The sequence below is a fragment of the Lissotriton vulgaris genome, chromosome 3_2 (genome assembly GCF_964263255.1).
Source record: "Lissotriton vulgaris chromosome 3_2, aLisVul1.2, whole genome shotgun sequence".
NCBI classification, from domain to species: Eukaryota; Metazoa; Chordata; class Amphibia; order Caudata; family Salamandridae; genus Lissotriton; species Lissotriton vulgaris.
In genome coordinates this window covers 191,539,174-191,563,840 of record NC_141690.1, presented here as the reverse complement: position 1 = coordinate 191,563,840, position 24,667 = coordinate 191,539,174, and the positions used below count along the sequence as shown (strand labels likewise).

At 48.5% G+C, this 24,667-nt stretch overlaps 1 protein-coding gene across 1 annotated transcript in view; it reads right to left on the bottom strand.

Annotated features, from left to right (window-relative positions):
• The window catches only part of POLN (DNA polymerase nu), a 2,377,116-nt gene that overhangs the window by 1,761,188 nt on the left and 591,261 nt on the right, over nucleotides 1–24,667 (bottom strand). Inside the window, exon 7 of the mRNA XM_086964459.1 lies at nucleotides 13,034–13,230. Coding sequence (XP_086820585.1) covers nucleotides 13,034–13,230 — 197 coding nt within the window. The remainder of the gene's footprint in view (nucleotides 1–13,033; nucleotides 13,231–24,667) is intronic.

Sequence of the window (24,667 nt, the reverse complement as noted above, 5' to 3'; positions counted from 1 at the left end):
CAAAGGGTGATTACACCACCTTGCCCCAGCTGATTAATCAGTTGTGTCAGATTTGGATGGCCAGCCAGGGGTGGCATAATACATGCTGCAGCCCCTGGTAGGCCCTGGGTGCACCTATGCCCTGGGTACCTAAGGTACACTGTACATGGGCTGATAAGGTGACTCAGTATCCAATTAGATATGTACCTGGAGTCCATTTTAACAGAGAGAGCAGGAAGCCTGGGGTCCTGAATAGCAGGATCCCAGGCCAACTATGTCGAAAACCAGCAAAACACTAGGCAAAAAGTTGGGGGTAACCATAGTCAGATATCCACCTTCCTACAGGCCCCAGCAGATGTAACGATATATTGCTTTAAAAATTGATCATATGGGGCGTGGCCAAGATGGCGGCGGAGTAGGACGCACTTTTCGTCCCTCCGGCGCAGCGCTGAACAAAAGCTTTGAATATCGCTTGGTTGGTGGCCCATCCACGCTCCTACCTGAGGCGCGTGGTGCCAGCAAGCACAAGCGGGAGCCCATCGTTGTGGGTTTGGGCTGCCTGGAGGAGATGCGGCGAAATACGGCCTGGTGAACGGCCTCCCGGGGACGCCGCGTGGCAGCCGCAGTGGAGTGACAGCCAGGCACCAGGAGGCTGCGTCCGGAGCGGCGGGACGGAAGAGCCCGGAGTCGGGCCCGGAGCCTCCCGGTGTGTAAGGGGGGTGCCTTAGTATCCCGGGCTCTCCCTGCGACAGGCGGCCCGGACAGCGGACGTGGCGGAGGAGTCGTTGGAGCCCAGAGGGGGCACTGGGGGTGAGAGCGAAGCAGTGTGGGGGCTGGAAGGCCCCGGGATATCCACCGCTGGTCCGGTGCGGCCCGCAGAGTGCGATTGAGGGGCCTCGCCTAAGGAGTCCCGACGGGTGTTGTGGGGACCCTGGGCCCCGAGAGTGAGGAGGCTGCAGAGCGGTTAGACTACCTGTGTGGCTGGCCGACAGCAAGCAGGCAGAGACCCCGGGAGGGCGGCGAACAGCGAAGGCCCAGAGCCGGATGTGGAGTCCTGCCCCGGGACCTAACGTGGCCGTCGCCGTGACGCGAGGGGGACCTGTGGAGGAGGAGCGAGGCCGCCCGTGCCGGAGAAATGGACGGCGATTGTGGAGTGCAGATGGGGCACCTCCCCGCTGTAGGGGAGCTGGACAGGCCGTGAGGGTGGTGAGTGCCCGATCTGGACAGCGTGGAGGAGCTTTCGGCGGGCCCTGGAGCGAGTGGGCCACGTGGGAGGAGTTTCGTGGAGAGCTGCCCTGCGGAACAGTCACAGGCCTGGTGAGACCTAGCATTGATGGTGGACGGGCTCACTGCGGCGCGGGCCTCGCAGGGTCACAAAGGTGAGGAGCGGCCTGCGGTAGGCGCACCCCCCGATCTGGCCCTAAGACAGTGAGGGCCTCGCGGACTTGTTGACTTGGAGGTGCTGCGGTTGCCTTGGTGGTGCAAGTGACGGAGACCCCTGCAGGCACCTGAGGTGTGATCCCATCGCTTGGCTCCAGCTGGGCCAATAACTGGCGCCGGAGGGAACGCGCCGACAGAAGGTACCTGGTTGTTCTGTACTGTCCTGGATGGGAAGACAGTCCTGTATCAGGAACTGGCTGAGTGACTGGTTGGTGCCATGTTCCCCTTTCCTTGGGGCTTATACTACGAACTGTCGTATGTTACGTGCTACTTCTTCTTTTACTGTTGGATTGTGGAGGGGTGGTGGGGTTCGGGGGGGCAGTTATGCAGTTTGTTTGGGGTTCGGGGTAGGGTTGGTGTGAGGGTGGGGGGGGTCATGGTGGCGGCTTCTTGTTTTGGGGATTTCTATTTCCTTTTGCACTGAGATGTCAGTGTGTTCCAATGTACGCTTACATGTATTGGCCGGGCTATGGTTCGATGGGCCTCCCTTCAACCCTGCTGAGCGCGACAGATTCCCTTTAATGCCATGGCTCCTATTTTGATAGCTACCTGGAATGTCAAAAGCCCAACTCTCCGCAGAAGCGCCTCAAGGTGTGGAAATATATCATAGACCATCACTTAGATGTGGTTGCACTGCAGGAAACTCATTTAGCCCGGGCAGATGAACTACGCCTTAAGCACAAGCTGTACCCACTTATTTTCAGTCCTCAGCCACCACAAAACACCGAGGGGTGGCCCTGCTCTTCCACGCATCGACTCAGTTTCAGCCACTCGGCGTCCAGGGGGATAGGGAGGGCCACTGGATCAGGGTAAAGGGAATCCTGATGGGAAGGGTCTGTACTTTTGTTGCACTTTAAGCTCCCAATGTTGGCCAAACACCCTTTCTTGCCAGCTTTTTAGGGAAAATAGCAGATTTTGTGGAGGGCCCTCTCCTTCTCCTGGGTGACTTCAATCCCATATGGCAAAAGGGGTTGGACAGCACACACACACACAGAGGTCGGGTGCGGGGACTTTCTCAGGGGAGACACAACAACATTTTCAAGACCTGGGACTCTTGGACACACAAGACTTCACATTCTTTTCTCACGTTCACAGGACGTACTCCCGCCTCGATTACATTTTCATCAGCCAATCTCTGCGGGGCACCCTCCAGGAGGCTACAATTTCCCCCCTCTCGGTTTCTGACCACAGCCTTTACTCGATATGCCTGCGGTGGCAAGGACCTAAGCCGACTGCCCTTAGATGGTATTTCCCGCCCTCCCTCGTCCGCAACAATTAGTCATGTCTCAAGCTGCGCTCTGCCATAACTGGCTTCTTTGAGTCTAACCCCCCAGAGGAAACATCCGAGTTTACTAACTGGAATGCTCTGAAGGCGGTGATTCGGGGCGAGTGCATCGCCCTCAACTCCGCACTAAACAAGCAAAGCGCTCATGAACGCGAGGCGCTTGAGGCTGAGCTAGCTACGGTGGAACTCTCCCACAAGACCGACCCCACACGGCAAAAGCAACGCCAACTTACTGCTCTCAGAGGCAAACTCCGGGCTATCTTTTCCAACAGAGCGGAACACACTCTTCTTAAACTGCGGCAGCTTTCGTACATGCAGGGCAACAAAATAGGCAAACACTTAGCGCGACAGTTGAGGGATAAAAGAGAAAAAGAATATATTGGAGGGATTTTTGACTCGTCTTGTCAGACCACCCACAGGGATGAGGAGAAAGCTACTGTGCTCGGGTCCTTCTATAAGGGCCTTTACACAGGAGAAACCTTGAACAGCGAGGCCCAACAGGCGTTCCTGGACTCCCTAGCGCTTCCGCAGGTCTCCGACGAGTGGAATGCCCGGCTCACAGCCCCCATTACCCTGGCTGCAGTAACTTTGGCGATCTCCTCACTAAAACCCAACAAAGCCTCTGGCCCCGACCGCTATACGGCACTCTTTTATAAAACATTTTCCCCTGAGCTTTCTTCGCATCTGGTCTCTCTTTTTAATGCAATGGCCACCGAAAGTAGGACGGCTAACTCCATGGCAGAAGCAGTGATCTCAGTCATACCCAAGCCGGGGACGGGCTCACGATGCTGCGTCTCCTACAGGCCGATTGCGCTGCTTAACTTAGATGTAAGCTTTATACTTTTATTATCGCTAGAAGACTGAACGACCTAATGCCACTCCTCATCCACCCTGACCAGTCCGGTTTTATTAAAGGGAGACAGACACACGACAACACCCGCTGCATTATTCATCTCATAGAAAAAGCCAACAAACTCCGGGTCCCAGCAATCCCAGTGGGCCTCGACGCGGAGAAGGCCTTAGACCAGGTCAACTGCTCGTTTCTGTTCCGGGCGCTGGCCGCCTTTGGATTCTCGTCCAAATTCATCGCAATGGTCCAGGCAAACTACTGCGCCCCCGTCTCCCGAGTGGTGGTCAATGGGGCCCGTTCGGACTCCTTTGGGCACTCCCGGGGGACCTGGCAGGGCTGTCCCCTTTCCCCACTCCTTTTTGCCCTTAGCATCGAACCCCTAGCGCTTGCTGTGAGGCAGAATCCAGACATAAAAGGCATCCCGTTCATTGGAGACCCTCATAAAATCTCCCTATTTGCCGACGACATCCTTCTCTCCCTTACGAATCCAGAAAGCTCCCTGCCAAACCTCCACTCAGAACTAAATCGTTTTGAGCTGCTATCCGGCTTCAAGGTGAACGCCGGGAAATCCTTTATTCTTAACATCTCCCTCCCGTCGGAACGAGCTGCCCAGATCCGCTCATCGTCTACGCTCGCCTGGGCCTCTAAATCGCTTCAGTACCTTGGGGTGTCTCTCATCCTGACGCTCCAGGGGCTCTATCATGCCAATTTTCCCCCTTTACTCGCTCGGATTCAAGCAGATCTGGCGAAGTGGAAACCGCTCTTCCTCTTCTGGCTGGGCCGCATCCACGAAATCAAAATGACAGCGCTTTGCCTAAATAGCGCTGTAACTTTTCATTTCTGCTTGTTTACTGATAGCTTGTATAGCGCTTTGCCTAAATAGCGCTGTAACTTTCCATTTCTGCTTGTTTACTGATAGCTTGTATAGCGCTTTGCCTAAATAGCGCTGTAACTTTCCCTTTCTGCTTGTTTACTGATTTCATTTCTGCTTGTGTACATTGACTGCGCATTTGTCAATAGCGCTCTGCTCTGCTCCTCCCCCCGCCTCCATTTTGCGTGTTTGTTGTCGTCCTCGTGTGCCCGACCCGCCTCCCAGCTGAGACGCCCTCCCACTAACTTGTAAAAGCGTTCCTCGCCCTGCAGACCCTGTGACTCGCTCCTCCTCACGGTCGGAGTGGTCGCTCCCTGGCAGACACCTGGTATCGTAGCGCTGCTCCGTGTCAGAAGCTCTCTCAAATTTGCATTGATTATCGCCTGCTGTGTGCCTGTATAGCGCTTTGCCTAAATAGCGCTGTAACTTTTCATTTCTGCTTGTTTACTGATAGCTTGTATAGCGCTTTACCTAAATAGCGCTGTAACTTTCCATTTCTGCTTGTTTACTGATAGCTTGTATAGCGCTTTGCCTAAATAGCGCTGTAACTTTCCATTTCTGCTTGTTTACTGATTTCATTTCTGCTTGTGTACATTGACTGCGCATTTGTCAATAGCGCTCCGCTCTGCTCCTCCCCCCGCCTCCATTTTGCGTGTTTGTTGTCGTCCTCGTGTGCCCGACCCGCCTCCCAGCTGAGACGCCCTCCCACTAACTTGTAAAAGCGTTCCTCGCCCTGCAGACCCTGTGACTCGCTCCTCCTCACGGTCGGAGTGGTCGCTCCCTGGCAGACACCTGGTATCGTAGCGCTGCTCCGTGTCAGAAGCTCTCTCAAATTTGCATTGATTATCGCCTGCTGTGTGCCTGTATAGCGCTTTGCCTAAATAGCGCTGTAACTTTTCATTTCTGCTTGTTTACTGATAGCTTGTATAGCGCTTTGCCTAAATAGCGCTGTAACTTTCCATTTCTGCTTGTTTACTGATAGCTTGTATAGCGCTTTGCCTAAATAGCGCTGTAACTTTCCATTTCTGCTTGTTTACTGATTTCATTTCTGCTTGTGTACATTGACTGCGCATTTGTCAATAGCGCTCCGCTCTGCTCCTCCCCCCGCCTCCATTTTGCGTGTTTGTTGTCGTCCTCGTGTGCCCGACCCGCCTCCCAGCTGAGACGCCCTCCCACTAACTTGTAAAAGCGTTCCTCGCCCTGCAGACCCTGTGACTCGCTCCTCCTCACTGTCGGAGTGGTCGCTCCCTGGCAGACACCTGGTATCGTAGCGTTGCTCCGTGTCAGAAGCTCTCTCAAATTTGCATTGATTATCGCCTGCTGTGTGCCTGTATAGCGCTTTGCCTAAATAGCGCTGTAACTTTTCAATTCTGCTTGTTTACTGATAGCTTGTATAGTGCTTTGCCTAAATAGCGTTGTAACTTTCCATTTCTGCTTGTTTACTGATAGCTTGTATAGCGCTTTGCCTAAATAGCGCTGTAACTTTCCATTTCTGCTTGTTTACTGATTTCATTTCTGCTTGTGTACATTGACTGCGCATTTGTGAATAGCGCTCCGCTCTGCTCCTCCCCCCGCCTCCATTTTGCGTGTTTGTTGTCGTCCTCGTGTGCCCGACCCGCCTCCCAGCTGAGACGCCCTCGCCCCTCCCCCTCCACCATCCATATATGACAGGAGTTCCCGCGCGCAGCGTTCACGCGCAGCGACCGCGCCCAATCCGCGCCGAAGGTGCACCAAAGGTAAGCCCGTCTACGCCCGTCCGCGCCTGGACCGCGCCCAGCGCCAGACCCCCTGCCCCTCGCGCTGCCCAGCCCCCTCGCATTACCTACGATGCCGCCACCCTCCTAGCCCTTAACCCCGGTCGCGCCCCCAACTGCGTCCAAGCCGCTCCTGGACACACCCATGGATCTTTCTCTTGCTACTCCTGCAAATTCAGCGGCACCGACAACATCTCCGCTACGACCACACCACAGATTCCCGACCCCAACCACCTACAATGCATCCTTCTCAACACCCGATCAGTCCACAGGCACGCCATTGACCTATGGAATCTACTAGACACCATTTCTCCGGACATCGCCTTCCTCACGGAAACATGGATGAATGCTTCCTCCGCACCAGACATCACCATTGCCATCCCTGAAGACTATAAGATCACTCGCAAAGACCGTACCAGCCACACAGGAGGAGGAATCGCTATCGTCCATAAGAAATCAATCCGCATATCAACCAGCTCTGACGCCAACCTCGCCAACTCCGAACACCTTCACTTCCAGATCCACATCGACCCCAAAACCACACTCAGAGGCACCCTCCTCTACAGACCACCAGGACCCCGCGCAAAATTCAGTGAAGACATCACGGACTTCATCACCCCACACGCGCTCCCCTCCAAAGACTACATCCTTCTGGGAGACCTCAACTTTCACCTCGAAAAGATCAACGACCGCAACACCGCCACCCTCGTGGACAACCTCGCCAACCTCGGACTTAAACAACTAGTCACTTCCCCCACCCACATCGCAGGTCACACACTCGACCCCATCTTCACATCCAGCAACCATGTCTCCTTCAGCCACACCACGGACCTCCTCTGGACTGACCACAGCTGCGTTCACTTCACCTACAACAAACCAAAACCCAGCATCCACCTCCAACCTACCCTGCAAAGAAACTGGAACAAAATCACCACGGACCAAATCTCCGCATCGCTCCTTCAAAACACCCCAGCCCTCTCTTCTAACGCTAACGAAGCCGCCGCCAACCTCACCCTATGGTTATCCAACACCGCTGACACCCTAGCACCACTGAAAAAACGTCAAAACAAACCTGGCAACAAGAAAGCCTCATGGTTCAACGATGATCTCAAGAAGTCCAAGAAACTCTGCCGCTCCCTTGAAAAGGCCTGGAAAAAAGACCCAACCACCAGCACCAAGGACGCCTTCAAAAACGCCACCCGCACTCACCACCAACTAATCCGAAAAGCCAAGAAAACAGCATTCAAGGATCGACTTGACAACAACGCTCACAACAGCAAGGAACTTTTCAACATCGTCAAGGAATTTTCAAATTCCTCGGCCAACTCCAACGACATCACCCCCTCTCAAACCCTCTGCGACTCCCTAGCCTCATTTTTCCACAACAAGATTGCAGACATCCACAACAGCTTTGACAACCAACCCGGAAACCAACCCACCCTACCATTTGCTGATCATCTTCCCCCCGTGAACACCCTTAACGACTGGAACCCAATCTCCACTGAGGACACCATCCGCCTGATGAATTCCATCCACTCAGGATCCCCCACAGACCCATGTCCTCACCACATCTTCAACAAAGCAGACTCCGTCGTAGCACCGCACCTCCGAGACGTCATCAACTGCTCCTTCAACTCCGCCAACTTCCCGGAAGACTGGAAACACGCTGAACTCACCGCCCTTCTGAAAAAACCCACAGCGGACCCCACCGAACTCAAAAATTACCGCCCCATCTCGCTTCTTCCATTCCCGGCCAAAGTCATCGAGAAAGCTGTCAACAACCAGCTCGCCGCCTTCCTCGAAGCCAACAAATCCCTCGACCCCTCACAATCTGGCTTCCGAGCAAAACACAGCACTGAGACCGCCCTCATCGCAGCAACAGACGACATTCGAACTCTACTGGACAATGGAGACACAGTCGCCCTCATCCTCCTTGACCTCTCTGCAGCATTCGACACAGTCTGCCACAGCACCCTTTTACAACGCCTCAATAACATCGGAATCCAAGGAAAAGCACTTGAATGGATCACCTCGTTCCTCACCGGAAGAACCCAGAGAGTCCGCCTTCCACCATTTAAGTCCGAGGCCTCTGAAGTCATCTGCGGCGTACCACAAGGATCCTCACTCAGTCCCACCCTCTTCAACGTATACATGAGCCCCCTCGCGGCCATCGCACGCCAACACAACCTCAACATCATCTCTTACGCGGATGACACTCAACTGATCCTTTCTCTCACCAATGACCCCAGCACCGCCAAAACTAATCTACACGAAGGAATGAAAGAAGTTGCCGAATGGATGAAACAAAGCCGTCTGAAACTGAACTCAGACAAAACAGAAGTCCTCATCTTAGGTACATCCCCCTCTGCATGGGACGACTCCTGGTGGCCGGAAGCCCTCGGAAAAGCACCCACCCCGACAGACCACGCACGGAACCTAGGCGTCATCCTGGACTCCTCACTCTCAATGAACCGACAAGTCAACGCCGTATCCTCTTCCTGCTTCAACATTCTTCGCTTGCTCAGAAAAACATTCCGCTGGATCCCCTCCGAAACAAGGAAAACAGTCACCCACGCTCTGGTCACGAGCCGACTGGACTACGGAAACACCCTCTACGCAGGTACTACCGCAAAACTCCAGAAGAAACTCCAATGAATCCAAAACGCCTCAGCCAGACTCATATTAGACATCCCACGCAACGAACACATCTCTGGTCACCTTAAAGACCTCCACTGGCTACCCGTCAATAAGAGGATCACTTTCCGACTGCTTACCCACGCACACAAATCACTCTACGACATCGGTCCAGAATGCCTCAACTCACGACTGTCCTTCTACACCCCCTCCCGCCAACTACGTTCTTCCAGCCAAGCCCTCGCCACTGTACCTCGCATCAACAAGACCACCGTGGGAGGCAGATCCTTTTCATACCTGGCTGCTAAAACATGGAACTCACTCCCCGCTTACCTTCGCCTTACCCAGAACCACCTAGCATTCAGAAAGCAACTTAAAACGTGGATATTTGACAAGTAATCCTCCTCCCCTTCCTAAGCGCCTTGAAACCCTCTGGGTATGTAGTGCGCTATATAAATTCTATGACTTGACTTGACTTGACTCCCAGGGTGGGTCTCCCTACGAATACCGCAATTGGAATGATGCTACGCTCTTCGCTGAGAATGGACTATATGTGGGGGGTTTCCCCGCTGTTTCAATAGACTGTCTGATGACCTGAGGCGGGGTGTCCTCCCTTTCCGATGGCTTGTAGGTGCTATCTTTGGTTGCCTTCTTTGGTTGTCTTAACGTCTGTTTGCATGCACACTCCCCTGCGAGGGATCTTTGGCACTGCCTATGATTGTCATTGCACTGTTTACTCCTGTATACTTCCATAAAAATATTTTTGACAAAAAAAAAGAAATCGGTCATATTTAGAAGTTACAGGTAAGTTGGAAAAAATGGCAGTTTTTTTAACTCAATTTCAATATTCGTAATTTTCAACTGCTAGTTTCAATAAAAAAACTCAAAGGATTCACACAAATGACCCCTTGCTGAATTCAAAATGCTGTCTACTTTTCAGAAATGTATAGCTTTCCGGGATCCATTATTGCTTTCGTCCTAATTTCTACCGCTAACTGAAAGGAGGATGAAAGCACAAAAAATAGCAAAAATAGGCTATGTCCCAGTAAAATGCTAAAACTGCGTAGAAAATGTTGCTTTTCTGACAAAAACCTGCCTGTCCCAGAAAGCTGAGAAGATGGTGATTTTTGCACGATAAACACTTTCTTGATACCATTTTCACGAAAAAAACAGATGCTTTCTTCTGCAGCACATTTTCCCATTTAAAAAAAATAAATAAAATTTGTTATATTTTGGCTAAATTCTGGGTCCTATGGCAGTAGAGGGTGCACTGCTGATAGTTATTCTAATGTCGTAGCGATAAGGTCTGTGAAATTTTCAAATGGTCGGGTGCTCTCTCAGGTAGCGCCTCTGTCCGGGTGACGCATGTGTTATACTGATAAGTGGTGCACGCTTAAAATGCAGATGCATCCCTGTTGTAGAGGCACTCCATTAAGGTTCATAAAAGACTCCAAAGTTTGTTGTGGGTTTCTTTTTTCTTTGTTATTTTTTTTCTTTTTTTTTTCTTACTTTTATTCGTAAGGTTATTGTTTATTCATGATATTAAAGACATATCACAAAGTTGGATCGTTTCAAAAATCGAATCATGTTGGATTCCAAAAATAAATAAAATTTAATAAATAAATAAAAATAAAAAAGAAACCCACAACAAACTTTGGAGTCTTTTATAAATTCTGGGTCCCCCACAGGGGAATCCACAAATCCTGGGTACCTTTAGAATACTCAAGATGTTGGAAGAAAAGGACGCAAATTTGGCGTGGATACCTTATATGGACAAAAAGGGCCTACGCGCAAACTACCCCAAATTGCCAAAAAGGCTTAACACGAATGGGTAGGCCTAGCACAAAGGGGTTAAAGAGCTTCAGAAATTATTTTTAATATTCACATATTGGAACTGCCGAAAACCACTCTTGAGTTTGACTCTGAAGCCATCTTCTTGTTGTTGCGATGCTAACCTTAGGCAAACATGTGCTTGTTCTGTGCAGTTTCTCCGAGCTGCCTTTCACCCCTTCCACCTCAATCTCATCCGCACCAGCATATAACAATTCACCTTGGTATTATTTGAATGTCTCTAGTTCCTTTTGAAGTTTAAATCCTATACACAAGAACGTAAACAGAAGAAACAAGGAGCAAATGTAAGCACTCAAATGGCAAGACAGACGCCATGTACTCTGTCGGGATGTTCAGCTTTGTGTGATGGGTTGATAGTACAATACCAATAGAAGCTCCTCCGGTAAGGTGGCGGAGGGTTGCCCCACTGCTCCAAAGGAAAAATACAATGATAATAACGTATTTTTATTCTCATTGTATTTTTCCTATGGAATGGAAGTCAGTGGCTGGCATGGCAGCCTGGGCTGTGCAGGGGGAGGAGTGGTTTGCACTCTTTAAGTGTGCTGGACTGCTTGGCCGGCCATCTTGGGCCGTCCAAGCAGTCCTGCGCACTTTGCATGTTCCCCACCAGGATACATTACACAGGCTGGTGAGGAACATGCAAAGCCTCCCTGTACCCGTCTGAGTGCCGAACCACAGTGCTCAGACCAATCACAATACTGCATTGCAGCGTTGTGAATGGCTATGGGGAGCCAATCACAATGCTACATTGCAGCGCTGTGATTGACTCAGGAGAATACTTCCTTCTGCTGCTGCCGGTCGATATTGGGACTGGAAAATGAACAGTACAGAGGAGAGGCGGCCGTCGTCCGTTTCAGGTACGTTCTTTTTTTTTCTTCTGCATTTGTGAAATGTGTTTGCATTCTAGAGGAAGACTGGAGCAGTACTGAAAATAGAGAGAAAGGGCAGGACAGAGAATGTGGTGAAAGAACCAGAACTGGCAACCTTAAAGCTGGGGAGCTGGGTTCGAGTCTCAGAGTCAGCTCACAAGAACACAAACACAAAACGTTTAAATAAAAGACATCAGAAATAGCAGAAAAGAAAACTGTCAGAAAGCACGCTTTAAATGCATACAGTTTAAATAAATGCCAGTCTTATGAAAATAAAAGAAGTCTCCATTGAAGAAGGCCAATGAGTAGGATTACTTGGTCAACGGGAAACTGATAAGAAACACACTCAGAACAGAATGCCTACAACCAATAAGAAAAAAGGAAAAGTAAAGGGACAAGTACACAGATCAATAGGAAGTGAAGGAGGGATGTATCGGCCAGATTCATCAAGCTTAATTGCGCTCGCAAAGGGCCAGATTCTGAGAATCTGGCCCTTTGCGAGTGCAATTTTTGCATTTGGGATTCATCATCCCAAATGCAAAATTCGCTAATAAAGAATTCGCACATTTGCGAGGAATTGCATTTAAGGAATCTCTATTTGAGATTCCTTAAATGCAATTCATGAACCATTTTAAAATTGCGAAATCGCAATTTTGGGCCGCTATTTACCGCGAGGTCAAACCTTGTGGTAAATAGCGAAAACTTAGAAAAATGCATTTAAATGCATTTTTCTAAGTTGCATGTTACACACACACATATCCTTTGGACATGTGTGTGCGCAACACCAATGTAGATTACATTTCAGGGGTGCTACAGGGTGTCCTTTGGACACCCCTGGCACCCTTGAAATCGCTTCCTTATTTGCGATCAGCAATTTGCTAATCGCAAATAAGGAATGTGTAGGAATCACAATTTATTTAGCGATTCCTACATGAATCGATTTTGCAAGTCCTTAATAGCGATTCCTTAATAATCGCTATTAAGGACTCGCAAAACGGGGCAATGATGAATCTAGCTGTAAGTCCCTTTTAAGATATATTGAATTCAATAGATTTCACATGCACAGTGCGAAATATGAAAATGGGCTGCTTTTAAATAAATATTTACATGCAAGGAATGCGAACGCATTGATGAGGTCTGCTGTCCTCAGAGTCTTCCATCCCTGCACTGGCAGGCATTCTCAGGGAAAGCAAAATGCCCTCTGCTTCATAAATATAAATAAAGTAGGAGGTTTTGAAACATATGGCACATACGCTTTTGCGATATTACAAATTTGTACATCAGCCTTGGTTGAAAACTAGTTGTTATGCCAAAAGCATTTGGTTTGAGACCTGAGATTAATACATCAGGTCCAACAACAAGACCGGTCAAATAATGGAGGTCCAAACCCCAAAGACGGCAACAGGCCAAGCACAGCAGACACTACTGCAATAGAACTGGCAAAGAAGCATTGTTTGCTAGTTTTTATGACATCAAAATGCATACAACTGCTTTCCTTACCTAGTGAAACCGTTAGTTACATCTTCCTGGTCTCTCCACATTGAAGCTTGCTTTGTTTTCAGAAAAATATACCTGTCATCTTGGGCACAGGTAGAAGCGGAAATTGAATCAGCAGTTGCAGTAGCAATTGGAAGACTACCTAGGAACGCATGTTTCTTAATTAACACAGCAATCCCTTTCACTGACCAGAGGTGAGTCTGTAGACAAATACAAAGAAAATGTCTAAGCACTTCTGAAAAAAGTATGAATACTATACTTGGAAATAGAAGAAAATTGACATTCATTATAGTCACTGCAATCTAAATACTGCACCCTTAACATAAACCACTTATCAGTATCGTCAATCAATGGAAGGAAACACAATTCAACACCCTCACCGTAACCAGCTTAGCTACCCTCTGATTCTTGCGGCATGGGTAGACCCCCCTCTTTTTATTGCAATTTGTACTGCCAGTGGCTGCACAGTGCTTAACACTTAGGGGCCTATTCAAAACCAGGCCCCAAAGAACGATCGAAACCCAGAAAACCAAAAAAACGCTAGTTCGATTAGCATCGCTGTCGTGACCGCGGATGTGTGATTATACGCCCGCCACTTTTCCGCTGGTTGCAGTCCGCCCGCTTGCCTGGCAGGGGAAATGGACCGCTAGAACTGTGGCGGATCAGGACTAAGCACCGCCGTCACGATTATGATGCCGGCGGCAGCTAGCCTTTCCGCTGCGGTGTAACATCTTGGAAAGGGTGGGGGAGACATGTTCCGGGGACCCATTGCGGGCTCACAATGTGTGGGGGGGTGGGTACATTGGGCAGGTACCTATGGTACCCCCCACATTTCCCTGTGCCAGGTGGCAGGCATGGTGCAGTGCCTCCCATGCAGTGCAGAGAGATGCAGGACATGCTCCTTTTGACATTGAGGCGGTGCTGCTGGCAGCAGCAACCACGGCAATGTTAATCACCAGAATCCAACCTCCGCGGTCTGATTTTGACTGCGAAGCATCCTAATTGGACAGACGGTTATGCTGCAGTGCTTGCGGGGGGCCTTTCCAGCTACCATGGTGGTCGGAGAGATTTTCCGACCACCATCCTAATCGACCCCTTAATTGCTCTCCTGTTCCCAATCTGCCTACCCTAGACATAAACATCACATGGTTTACAAAAAATATGCTTACTCTTACATGACGGTTAAACAGCCTAATAGACACTGGTACATGAACTAGGACAAAAACAGACGTACAAAAATGTCTTACTAACCATAAATCTGACCTCTGACGTGTGAAGGGACTATTATGAAAGCTAAATTTTAAAAGCAGGTTATCATCAGAAGCAGATACATTTTAAGGCATGAGCTAAGGAGGTGCTGGCCCAAGGAACCAGCCTTTCAGGCAGGTTGCCCTGATAGAGCCAGCTGTGTTCTGCTGAGGGTTTTGCTCTATGTACTTGAATAAGGCCAGATTCACAAAAGTAATCTGAGACAAAATCCAAACTTTACGACTTTCGATATTCACAAAGGGCATTTTGGAGTAGTAAAGTTAGGAATCCTAACTTTACTACTTCTAAAAAGTTAGGATTCCTAACTTTACTACTCCTAAATGCCCATTGTGAATACTGAAAGTTGTAAAGTTAGGATTTTGTCTCAGATTACTTTTGTGAATCGGGCCCGTTATGTTTAGGTTTCATACAACATCCATAAAAAAGTTTATTTTAGAGCAAAACAGGACTTCACATAGGAGACATGGGGGGTGGGGTCACAGAGATTATTTGCAATAATATTAGTGAGCCACTGTTGTTGTACAATATTGAAAACACACTTCACTCTTCCTGGATATTAGATGTAAATACATTTAGAATTTGGGCCAATGTTATGTTATGTTATGTTATGTTCTGTTAAACTTTATTTGTATAGCGCACGTACACCAGGTTGGTTTCTTAATAATAATAATAAGGGAATTTGTAAAGCGCCTGGTTACGTCAGATGGCGTGTCCCCGTGCTGTAGTGACTGCAAGTTGCATCGTACTCCCATTATTGGCGGAACAAGTAAGTTTTGAGCTCTGTTCTAACACTGCTCTCAGATGGCTCCAGCCGAAGCTCGATGGGGAGTTCATTCCATTTCCTGGCCGCCAGGAGCCTAAAAGACCTTCCACCCATCCGAGCCCTCTTCACTCTTGGGACTAGTACCAGTCCAGTTCCACTAGATCTAAGGGGACGTGCGGGTTTGTAAAGGGTAATGAGACTCAGTAGATCTCAGGGGCCCCTCCCTTGAACGATGCGGTGGCACATACAGAGGGCTTTAAACATGATTCTCTTCCTGACAGGAAGCCAGTGAAGAGTATCCAATGCCCTTTTAGAATCAGCCCGCCTCGGTTGTCTTAGAACAAACCGTGCAGCTGTATTTTGCATTATTATTATTATTATTATTATTTATTTTTATAAAGCGCATAGTCACCCGGAGGTATCCCAGCGCTAAAAAACCCTAATTCAACAAATCTGAGGACCGGGAGCTGAGAGCAGAAGAGAGGAAGGGTGGGAGATCAAAAACAGGGGGGGGCATGGAGGCTAGGGAAAAAGATGTGTTTTTAGCAGCTTCCTGAAGCGCAAATATTGTGGTTCCAGACGTAAGTCATGAGGGAGTGAGTTCCAAAGACGGGCAGCTTGTACCGAGAAGCGTCTTCCTCCTGATCGGGCTTTCCTGAATCTTGGAGTATTGATGAGGTTTTCTGCGTTAGAACGGAGGGATCTAGTGGTAATGTAAGGGGTGACAAAATTGCTGAGGACTGGGGGGCCTTGGTTATGCAACGTTTTGTGGACGAGGCACAAGGCCTTAAATTTGACTCTCTCCCTTATGGGGAGCCAATGGAGGAGTTTGAGAGCGGGTTTAGCAGATGATCTGGCCGGGGTGTTTGTGATGATCCGGGCATCAGTGTTCTGAATTCTCTGCAGTTTATTAAGGGTCGCTTCGGGAGCGCCCAGATAGATCACGTTACTGTAATCCAGTCTCGATATTATGAGACCTTGGATTAGTAATTTTTGGGATTTAGGGGGAAGAAGGGGCAGGACTTTCCTCAAAGATTTTAGAAGGCCGAAGCAGGTCCCTGCTACCTTCTTTGCTTGCGGAATAAATGAAAGATCGGAGTCGATCCATACTCCCAAACTTTTCACCTCTGTTTTTGGGTCAGGGGGAGGACCTAGACAGGCTGGCCAACTGTCCAGGGGGGGTGAGGTTCCTTTCGGGCCAAGTATGAGGACCTCAGTTTTTGTCCCGTTTAGTTTTAGGGCTGATCTATTCATCCAACGATGGACCTGCGTAAGGCAGTTGAAGAGATCAGCTTTCTGTTGTTTGGGATGGGACAGAGACACCACTAATTGTGTGTCGTCAGCATAGCTGACGACGCTCACTCCGAATGGGATGATAACCTCCTCCAATGTGGACATATAGATTTTAAATAATGTGGGGCTCAGGGAAGAGCCCTGAGGCACACCACATTGGAGGGGCATTTCGGAGGAGCGGGCGTTCTTCTCCCAAATCTGATAGGACCGTTGGGCCAGGAAAGATGACAGCCAGGATAAGGCTGTACCTCCCACTCCAACTCTTGCCAATCTTTCGATAAGGAGTTTATGGTCAACGGTATTGAACGCCGCGCTGAGGTCGAGGAGGATCACTGCCACTGATCCTCCCCCATCCAGTAGCGCTCTGGCCTCCTCTACCGCTGCCAGGAGGGCGATGTCCGTGCCCTGCCCTGGTCGGAAGCCCGTCTGGGAACTTTTTAGTTTGTTATTGGCCTCTAGAAACTGCGAGAGTTTCCTGTTGACTAATTTTTCCGCGATCTTGCTGACTCCTGGGAGTAGGGAAATGGGCCTGTAGTTCACCAGGTTCTCAGGATCGAGAGAAGGTTTCTTCAGTAGGGCCTTTACCACAGCTTTCTTCCAGCTCGAGGGTACAACTCCTTGTTGGAGTGAGATATTAATCAAATGAGTAAGGGAGGGGATGATAGTGGGGGCTACCTCCTTAAGGATCCGAAGAGGTGCAGGGTCCCTGGGGGAGCCACTCTTCATGGAGTTGAACGTATTTCTCACTTCGTCTATCGTGACCTGGCCCCATGTGGACAGACAAGTGGAAGATGTCGTATATGGGAAAACAATTTCTTCCCCTGGGCTCAAGGGAGGAATTGAGTCCAGAATAAGTCGGATTTTATCATGGAAGAAATTAGCCAATTTTTGGCATTTCTCCTGGTCTGCTTTGGGGTCGGGAGGAGGTCCCAGTCCTTGTTCTGGGGGCTTTGAGAGCTCTTTAAGGATGGCGTATGCTTCCTTACTGGAGCATCCCGCTTTCTCTATTCTCTCCTGATAAAACGCGCTTTTGGTTTTACGAATAGCGGTTTTGTAGTTTAGAAGAGAGATAGAGTAAGTGTTTTTATTGGTTCCCGATTTTTCACGTCTCCAAGAGCGTTCGGTTTTTTTGCACTCTTGGCGCAGAGCTTTAAGCTCTGGAGTATACCATAGAGCGGGGGAAATTCTCTTGGGCTGTTTAAGAGTGATGGTTTTCGGGAGCATTGTATCAAGGGACGAAGTGATCCAATCACTAAATTGTTTGTCAGCCATGTTGGGGTCAAAGGAGAGCTCGGGAATGGAATCTGCAAGAGAAGCAGCCCATTTCTCCGGTGACAGTTTGCGCCATTGTCGGTCGGTAACCTGGGTTTTAGGGGTTGGGAGAATAGGTTTGGGGATTTCCCAGGAAAAAGGGACCAGAAAATGGTCCGTCCATGGTAGGGTCACAGGTAAGTTGGTGGTCACCGTTGTTATATTGGTGAGGATAGGGTCCAATAGGTGGCCCTTCTCATGGGTAGGCTCGTTATTCACTAGATGTATCTTTAAAGATGTTAAGTCGTGTCTAATATCCGAGGCTACTCGATCCGTGGGGTCCAGGAAGTGGAAATTCAGGTCACCTAGTATAAGGAAGTTGGAGGTGGAGGAAGCTAGTTGTGATACAGATTCAAATATGGAATTGATAAAATTGCCTGGGGCTCCTGGGGGGCGATAGATCAATAGCCCTGCCAGGGAAAGAACTGGGGAGATTTGGATAGAGAATTGGCCGCTCTCGCAGTCCTCGATACCAGCGTTAGCCATCCTACAGGTGAATTGTTCCCTGTGCATTATAGCTACCCCGCCTCCTCTCCCTTTAGGTCTATTTAAAGCTTGGCAGAGGTACCCGGTGGGTAGGGCCGCGACGACGTCAGGGTCGGTGTTGTCTGATAACCATGTTTCCGTTAGGAACAGTAGGTCAAGATCCTGATTCTGAATCAGAAGGTTTACTTCGGTAGCATGTTTGGGGAGGGAACGGCAGTTAAGAAGTCCCAACTTCAAAGGGAGTGTGGTAGATTTCAAGGGGGGAGTCGGATTGCATCGAGGACAGAACGAGAAAGCATTACCTGCGGTGAGCGTGTGGTAGCAGGTAAGGATGTTCTTAGGTCGAAGGGCGCGCAATGTATCTGCTGTATACATCACTCGATCCTGAGGGCCACCCGGCAGAGTAACGGGGCCTAGGGCCGTCTGGGTCCGGACGGGCCCAGACGGGCTTGCCTTTGGCGCGCCTTCGGCGCGCTGACGGCGCGCCCGCTGCGCCCGTCCGCTGCGCGTCCGGTGATTGCACATCCTTATAGGTAGAAAAAGGGGCGGGTGGGTGTGGCCTCAGGTGGGCGTGGCCTCGCTTCCTCGCCGTGAATGGCGGCGAAAAGTGGTTTCCTGGCTATCTTCGTTGCAGCGAAGGGGTCGCTGTTTGTGCGTGACTCTAGCCCGCTGCTGGGATGCTTGCCGGGTGAGTGCGCTTTAAAAGTACAATTTTACGTGGTGACACAGAAAGAATCAAAGTGACAATTTTTAAAATAATCGGCGGAGCATAACCTGGAGCCGATTCAGACTTTTGACCGTGGCCCCCAGATATAGAATGTTGCCATAGTCCAGGCGTGACGTGACGAGTGCGCGCACTAACGTCTTCCTGACCTCAATCGGGAGGAGATCCATGGTTTTTCGCAGACTTTTCAGGACACCAAAACAGGTCCCCACCACACGTCTAATCTGGGATTCAAAGGTTAGGTCGGAGTCTACCCATACGCCCAGGTTCTTTGCCAGGGGGCGTGGTGTCGGAGCAGGGCCCATATCCGATGGCCACCATGCCGATGACCATATAGATGCCCTCCCCCCCACCACGATCACCTCCGTCTCGCTGCCATTCAACTTCAGGCAGTTGTCTGCCATCCAGGTGGCAAGCTCCTGCATACATGCTCTAGAGTTGGATGCCGCAATTCCCGGCATCCGTGATAGCGAGATTCTTGGCACTGCTCTGAAGATGTTAGACTAAGGTGTTACTAGTATGCCTGTTTAAATAGCCACGTTTTTAGGAGTTTGCGGAAGCTCATGATGTTTGTGCAGGATCTGATCTCAAGAGGAAGGGAGTTCCAGAATTTGGGGCCTAGGGTGGCGAACCTTGGCCCTCCAGCGCGTTTTAGACTGTAAGATGGCATGGTTAGGGAGATGCATATGGGCAGATCGTAGGTTGCGGGTAGGAGTATATCAATTGATCAGATTGTTGATGAATTTAGGGTTTTTGTTATTCAGGGCTTTAAAGATGATGCATCCTACCTTAAAGGCGCATCTTTGGTTTATTGGAAGCCAATGTAGTTTTTTCAGAAGGGGGTGATATGTTGGCGCTTGTTTTCTTGGAGGATCAGCCAGGCCGCCTGGTTTTGAATCATTTGAAGGCGGTGGGTGAGGTAGGCTGGAATGGCCAGGTAAAGGGAGTTGGCGTAGTCGATGTGGGATATTACCAAGGCGAGTACTGCCTGTGTTTTTGCTTCCTGAGAGAGCAACCTGCAGATTTTTGTTATTTTCCTTAGTTGAAAGCAGCAGGGAGAGGTCACAGCTCCGATTTGATTTTTCATAGTCAGGTCATTGTTAATTATGACTCCCAAGGTTTTTGCAGGTGTAGAGGGGTTGGGGGCTGCTCCAGTTCTTTAGGTCAAAAGTGGGAGCTCCAGGGATTTGATGAGACTCCTGTGAGGATTACTTCCGTTTTGTCCAGATTCAGCTTAAGGTGGTTGCTGTTCATCCAGTCACGGATGAACAGCATAGTCATCTGGAAATCGGAAACGGTGGTGGGGGGAATCATTAATCGGAAATATTAGCTGAAAATCATCTGCATAATTAAACGTTTGGATTTTCCTTTCTTTTAGTGCATGGATCAGGGGGAGGAGGTATAGATTAAATAAGTGCGGGGAGAGAGAGGAGCCCTGGGGAACCCCGCAAGTGTTCTTAATCTTGGGGGTTGTGAAGTTTCCCAGGCGGACCACTTGATAATGGTCTATTAGAAAGGATTTTATCCATTCAAGGGGCTATGCCTGGATTCCTGCATCCATGACACGGGCGACCAGGATGTTGTGGTCGACCGTGTCAAAGGCGGCCGAAAGATCCAGTAGCACCAGGGCTTGGGGGAGTCTTTTGTCCGCTTTCTCTCGCAGGGAGTTCAGGACTGATAGTACCACTGATTCTGTGGAATGAGCTGGGCGGAAACCTGCTTGATGAGGGTCTAGATAACCTGACTGTCCCAGGAAGGTGGATAGACTTTTGGCTATGTGGGCTTCGAGTAGTTTGGCCATATATGGAAGCAGTGAGATTGGTCGGTAATTGGTGGGGGTTCTGGGATCTGCTCCTTGTTTTTTCAGGAGGGGGATGACGTGTGCCTCTTTGAAGGCATTTGGTACGTATCCCTGGGATAGGTATTTGTTTAAAAGGGCCATGGCTGGATCTGGGCAGGATAAAAAGGCTTCCTTTAGGATCGGGGGGGGGGGCAGCAGTCCCTAGGAGAGCCAGATTTTACTTTGGTAAGTAGGTCTGTGAAAGCTTCTTGGCTTATCATTGGGATTTGTTCTAGCCTTTGTGTATTTTTTGGTGTAATTTGACAAATGGGGTTAATGCATATGGGGATGCTTGCTTTGATAGTTTTGATTTTGTCGATGAAGAATTTGTTCAGGGAGTCGCATAGAGATTGTAAGGGTATGATTTTTGAGGTCACTCTGTCAGGGTTTGATAGGTCGTTAATTATTGAAAATATGTCTTTTGAGCGGTTTTTGGAGGTGATAATTTTAAGTGAGAAGTATTTGGCCTTTGTGGTCAGAATCAACTTTTTATCATTTCTAAGGGCTGTTAGATAGGTATTTTTATTGTCAGGTGAGTATTTACTCCTCCATTTCCTTTCTGCTTGTCATAGAGTGAGTTTAAGCTCTTTTAAGTCGTCGGAAAACCATTTCTGGGCTTCGTGGCGGCGTGCTCGTTGTATTTTCCTAAGAGGGGCATGTTTATTGCTGGCTGTCAAGAGCCATTTCGACAGGTTTTCCTCACTCTCGTCTATAGTGGTTTGGCTAATGGGAATTGTGTTGGTCAAGGTTTCGAGGAATTGGGTTTTGTCAATAGTGTTCCAGCTCCTAAAATATCTACGTTCGGGTGAGAGTATTTTGGGTTTAGTAAGGTTATTTATGGAGAATTTGATGAGAAAGATATCTAACCAGATTCAGGGAGTTATATCTGGGATTGTCATGGCTAGGTTTGTGGACCATAACTGGTCTAGGGTATGCCCTTTAGTTTGAGTAGCAGAGGTGATGTGCTGATGGGAGTTTAGCCCTGTGAGTAGATCAGTAAGTTCGGCTGAGTGTGGTCCACCTGCTAGGTCGTTAGCCCAGTAGTTAAGGTCACCAATCAGTAGTATTTTCGTGTGGTTCATTATAATATGTGTCGTCTGTTCGCTCAGAGATTGTGGGAACTGTGGCATGCTCTGTGGTGATCTGTAGAGTATGACACAAACTAACGGGGCGAAATCAGATTCTAGTTTAATCACTAGGTTCTCTACTTGTGGGAGGTCGAGGTGGGTAAGTGCTGATAATTTTAGGACTTGATAAATTATAGCTGCCACACCCCCTCCTGTTTTTCCTTGACGGCGGTTGGCTTGAAGGATGTAATAACCGTAAGTGAGGACTGCTAGGATATCTGTGGAGGAATCCTGTGTTAACCAGGTTTCTGTCACTAGTAGGATATCTGGTTTTTCATTTGTCAGTAGGTTGTGTATTTCAAGTCGGTGTTTGACCATAGTACGGGTATTTAGATAGATGTTCATGTGCACAGTCAGTGACCTGCCCAAATGGGCATGAAAGAGCAGAAATTGGATCATAAATTCAAAGCTGTTCCAAACAAGGGCCCCCAAAATATTTATGTCCCAGGCTCCCCAAAATCCTTAAGATGTTCCTGGCCTGAAGACTATTTGAAGAAGTGTAGTGTCTTTTTTTAAAGAAAATAGTTTCTAACATTAGATGCCAAATTGACCTGGAGAAATATCCTGTTCGTAATGCTTCATTCACGGTTTTACCTCCCAAATTCAGTGCCTTCATTATGCTTACATAATCTGTGGGTCGGAAAGCAATAGCCCGTTGTACAAATCAGACACTGCTCGCAACACTAGTCCTCTGAATTTCCTGTATCACATTGCTTCAAGCATTATTTCATCTCTTTGGCATTACCACATCTCCTTGCACTAGCCTCAGTTTCTACTTTCTCTACAGGTATTGTTATGTTATGTTATGATAACTTATATAGCGTGCGATTACCCGAGGTGTCCGGGCGCTTGTTACCTTTCCAATACATAGATCCCAACAGAAGGCGAAAGGAAAAAGAGGGTGTATGAGGGTTTACACCAAGCTATTTGTCAAACAGACATGTTTTCAGGCTCTTCCTGAAAGATGTTAAATTAGTAGACTGTCTGAGATAAACAGGAAGGTCATTCCAAGCCTTCGCTGCCCCTAGTATGAAGCTTTTACCTCCCCAAGTGGCCTTTTTGATGGCTGGCACGGTAGACAACTTGGCTCCAGAAGAGCGAACATTCCTTGTAGGTACATACCATGTCGATTGTTTTCTTAGGAATTCCGGTCCGGTACCATGAAGAGCCTTGAAACGAACTCTGTTGCTCGCGGTAAGCCAATGAAGTTTTTTTATACCTCCGGAAATTGAGGCGAACCTTGGCGTACCAGTGAAAAGCCTAGCTGCAGCATTTTGCAGCATCTGGAACTTGTTCATAATGCGTTCCTGGATGTTTAAATAAAGGCCATTACAATAGTCAAGCTTTGATAAGACCAAAGCAGTAACTACGTTCTGTTGACTACCTGACGGCAGATAGGGCAGAATTTTGTTTATTGTTTTAATAACAAATGCTGTTTTAGATGAGACTGCATTAATTTGGTCTCCAAAGTTGAGTTTGTCGTCCATAATAACACCCAGATTCTTGGCTTTCTTCGTCGGTGTAGGAAGGGAACCCATCGATGGTGGCCACCAATTGAGAGTCCAAAAATCATGGTCATTACCAAATAGAATCACCTCTGTCTTATCAGAGTTTAATTTTAAACAATTGTCCCCCATCCATTTGCCTACCGCTTCCATGCAGTCCTGAAAACGCCTCTCAGTCCCAAGTTCCTGCCCGGGTATGAGAGACACCACAATTTTTCCTAAGGTATTCAAAGGTTTGGTAGTACATCTAAAGAAAGCCAGGCTAGAACCAGCCTTCCCTGCAAATCATTACAGAATCTTCTTGCTACCAGCCACGGCTAAAATTCAGAGCAGCTTGATGAATAGCAACTGCACTCACAGGCAGGTTTTCTCCCAGGCTGTTGCACATGTCTGTGCTTGTCACTACCGCTGAAGAATTGTGTCGTCAATAGACAATGACAGCATCAATATTCTAATCTTACTTTATCTGTTGCCACCATTTGCCACTGTCAGCCAGTCTCCTGCTATGCAGGCTGGAAAAGATACATTTGGGTGGCTAAGCACTGGGTTGGTTTTCTTTTCCTTTTTTTGTCCATGCGCTTGCAGAAGGTAGCTCTCTGGATTTTAATGTCCACCACATCTGTCATCCGTTGTGGTATGAAGCAGGAATATCGTGAAGTACCTCAGAGATATGCCTCCTTTCCCTAGCGCGTTAGCGTTTACCATGCTCCACTAGCAAGCATTATCCACTTCCATATGTTTCTTTTCCACACTTTCTTCAATGATACCCTGTTGGTCTTCATATCAGAGCTCTCAATACTGCTGACACCAAGCTTTATCAGTGCAAGCAGAGAATCAGGGAGCGCATGCTTAAGACTTTGTTTAAAACAGCACTGGGGTATTAATTGCTCGGAGCAGATTTGCCGCAACCATCCTTATTGCTATAGGAACTTGGCCTCTACCCCAAAAAATCAAATACTGTAAGAAATTAGATACACCGTTGTTCGCAAAACGCCAAAGGAATTCAGAACACTGCAGAAGTCTTGTTGTGTACATTGCTGAAGAGGAAACTGCATAAATTGTGTCATACCTCATCTATGAAGCGTGTTGCACTACTATAGCTGGCAGTGGAAACTGCCACGTTCAACTCCATCGGTGATTTTGATTCATTCAGTCAGAATGATGGGCTCTTCCCCGAGAAACAGTGGTGCTTCTATCATCCTTAGGCAGCTACAGTGCTGCCCATTCACTCTAGAATTAAGGCACTTTGATTGATGTTAGAAGAACTCCCAACTTTTAGCAATCACTCATTCACATGTACTAGCTCTCAAAAGCCCTCA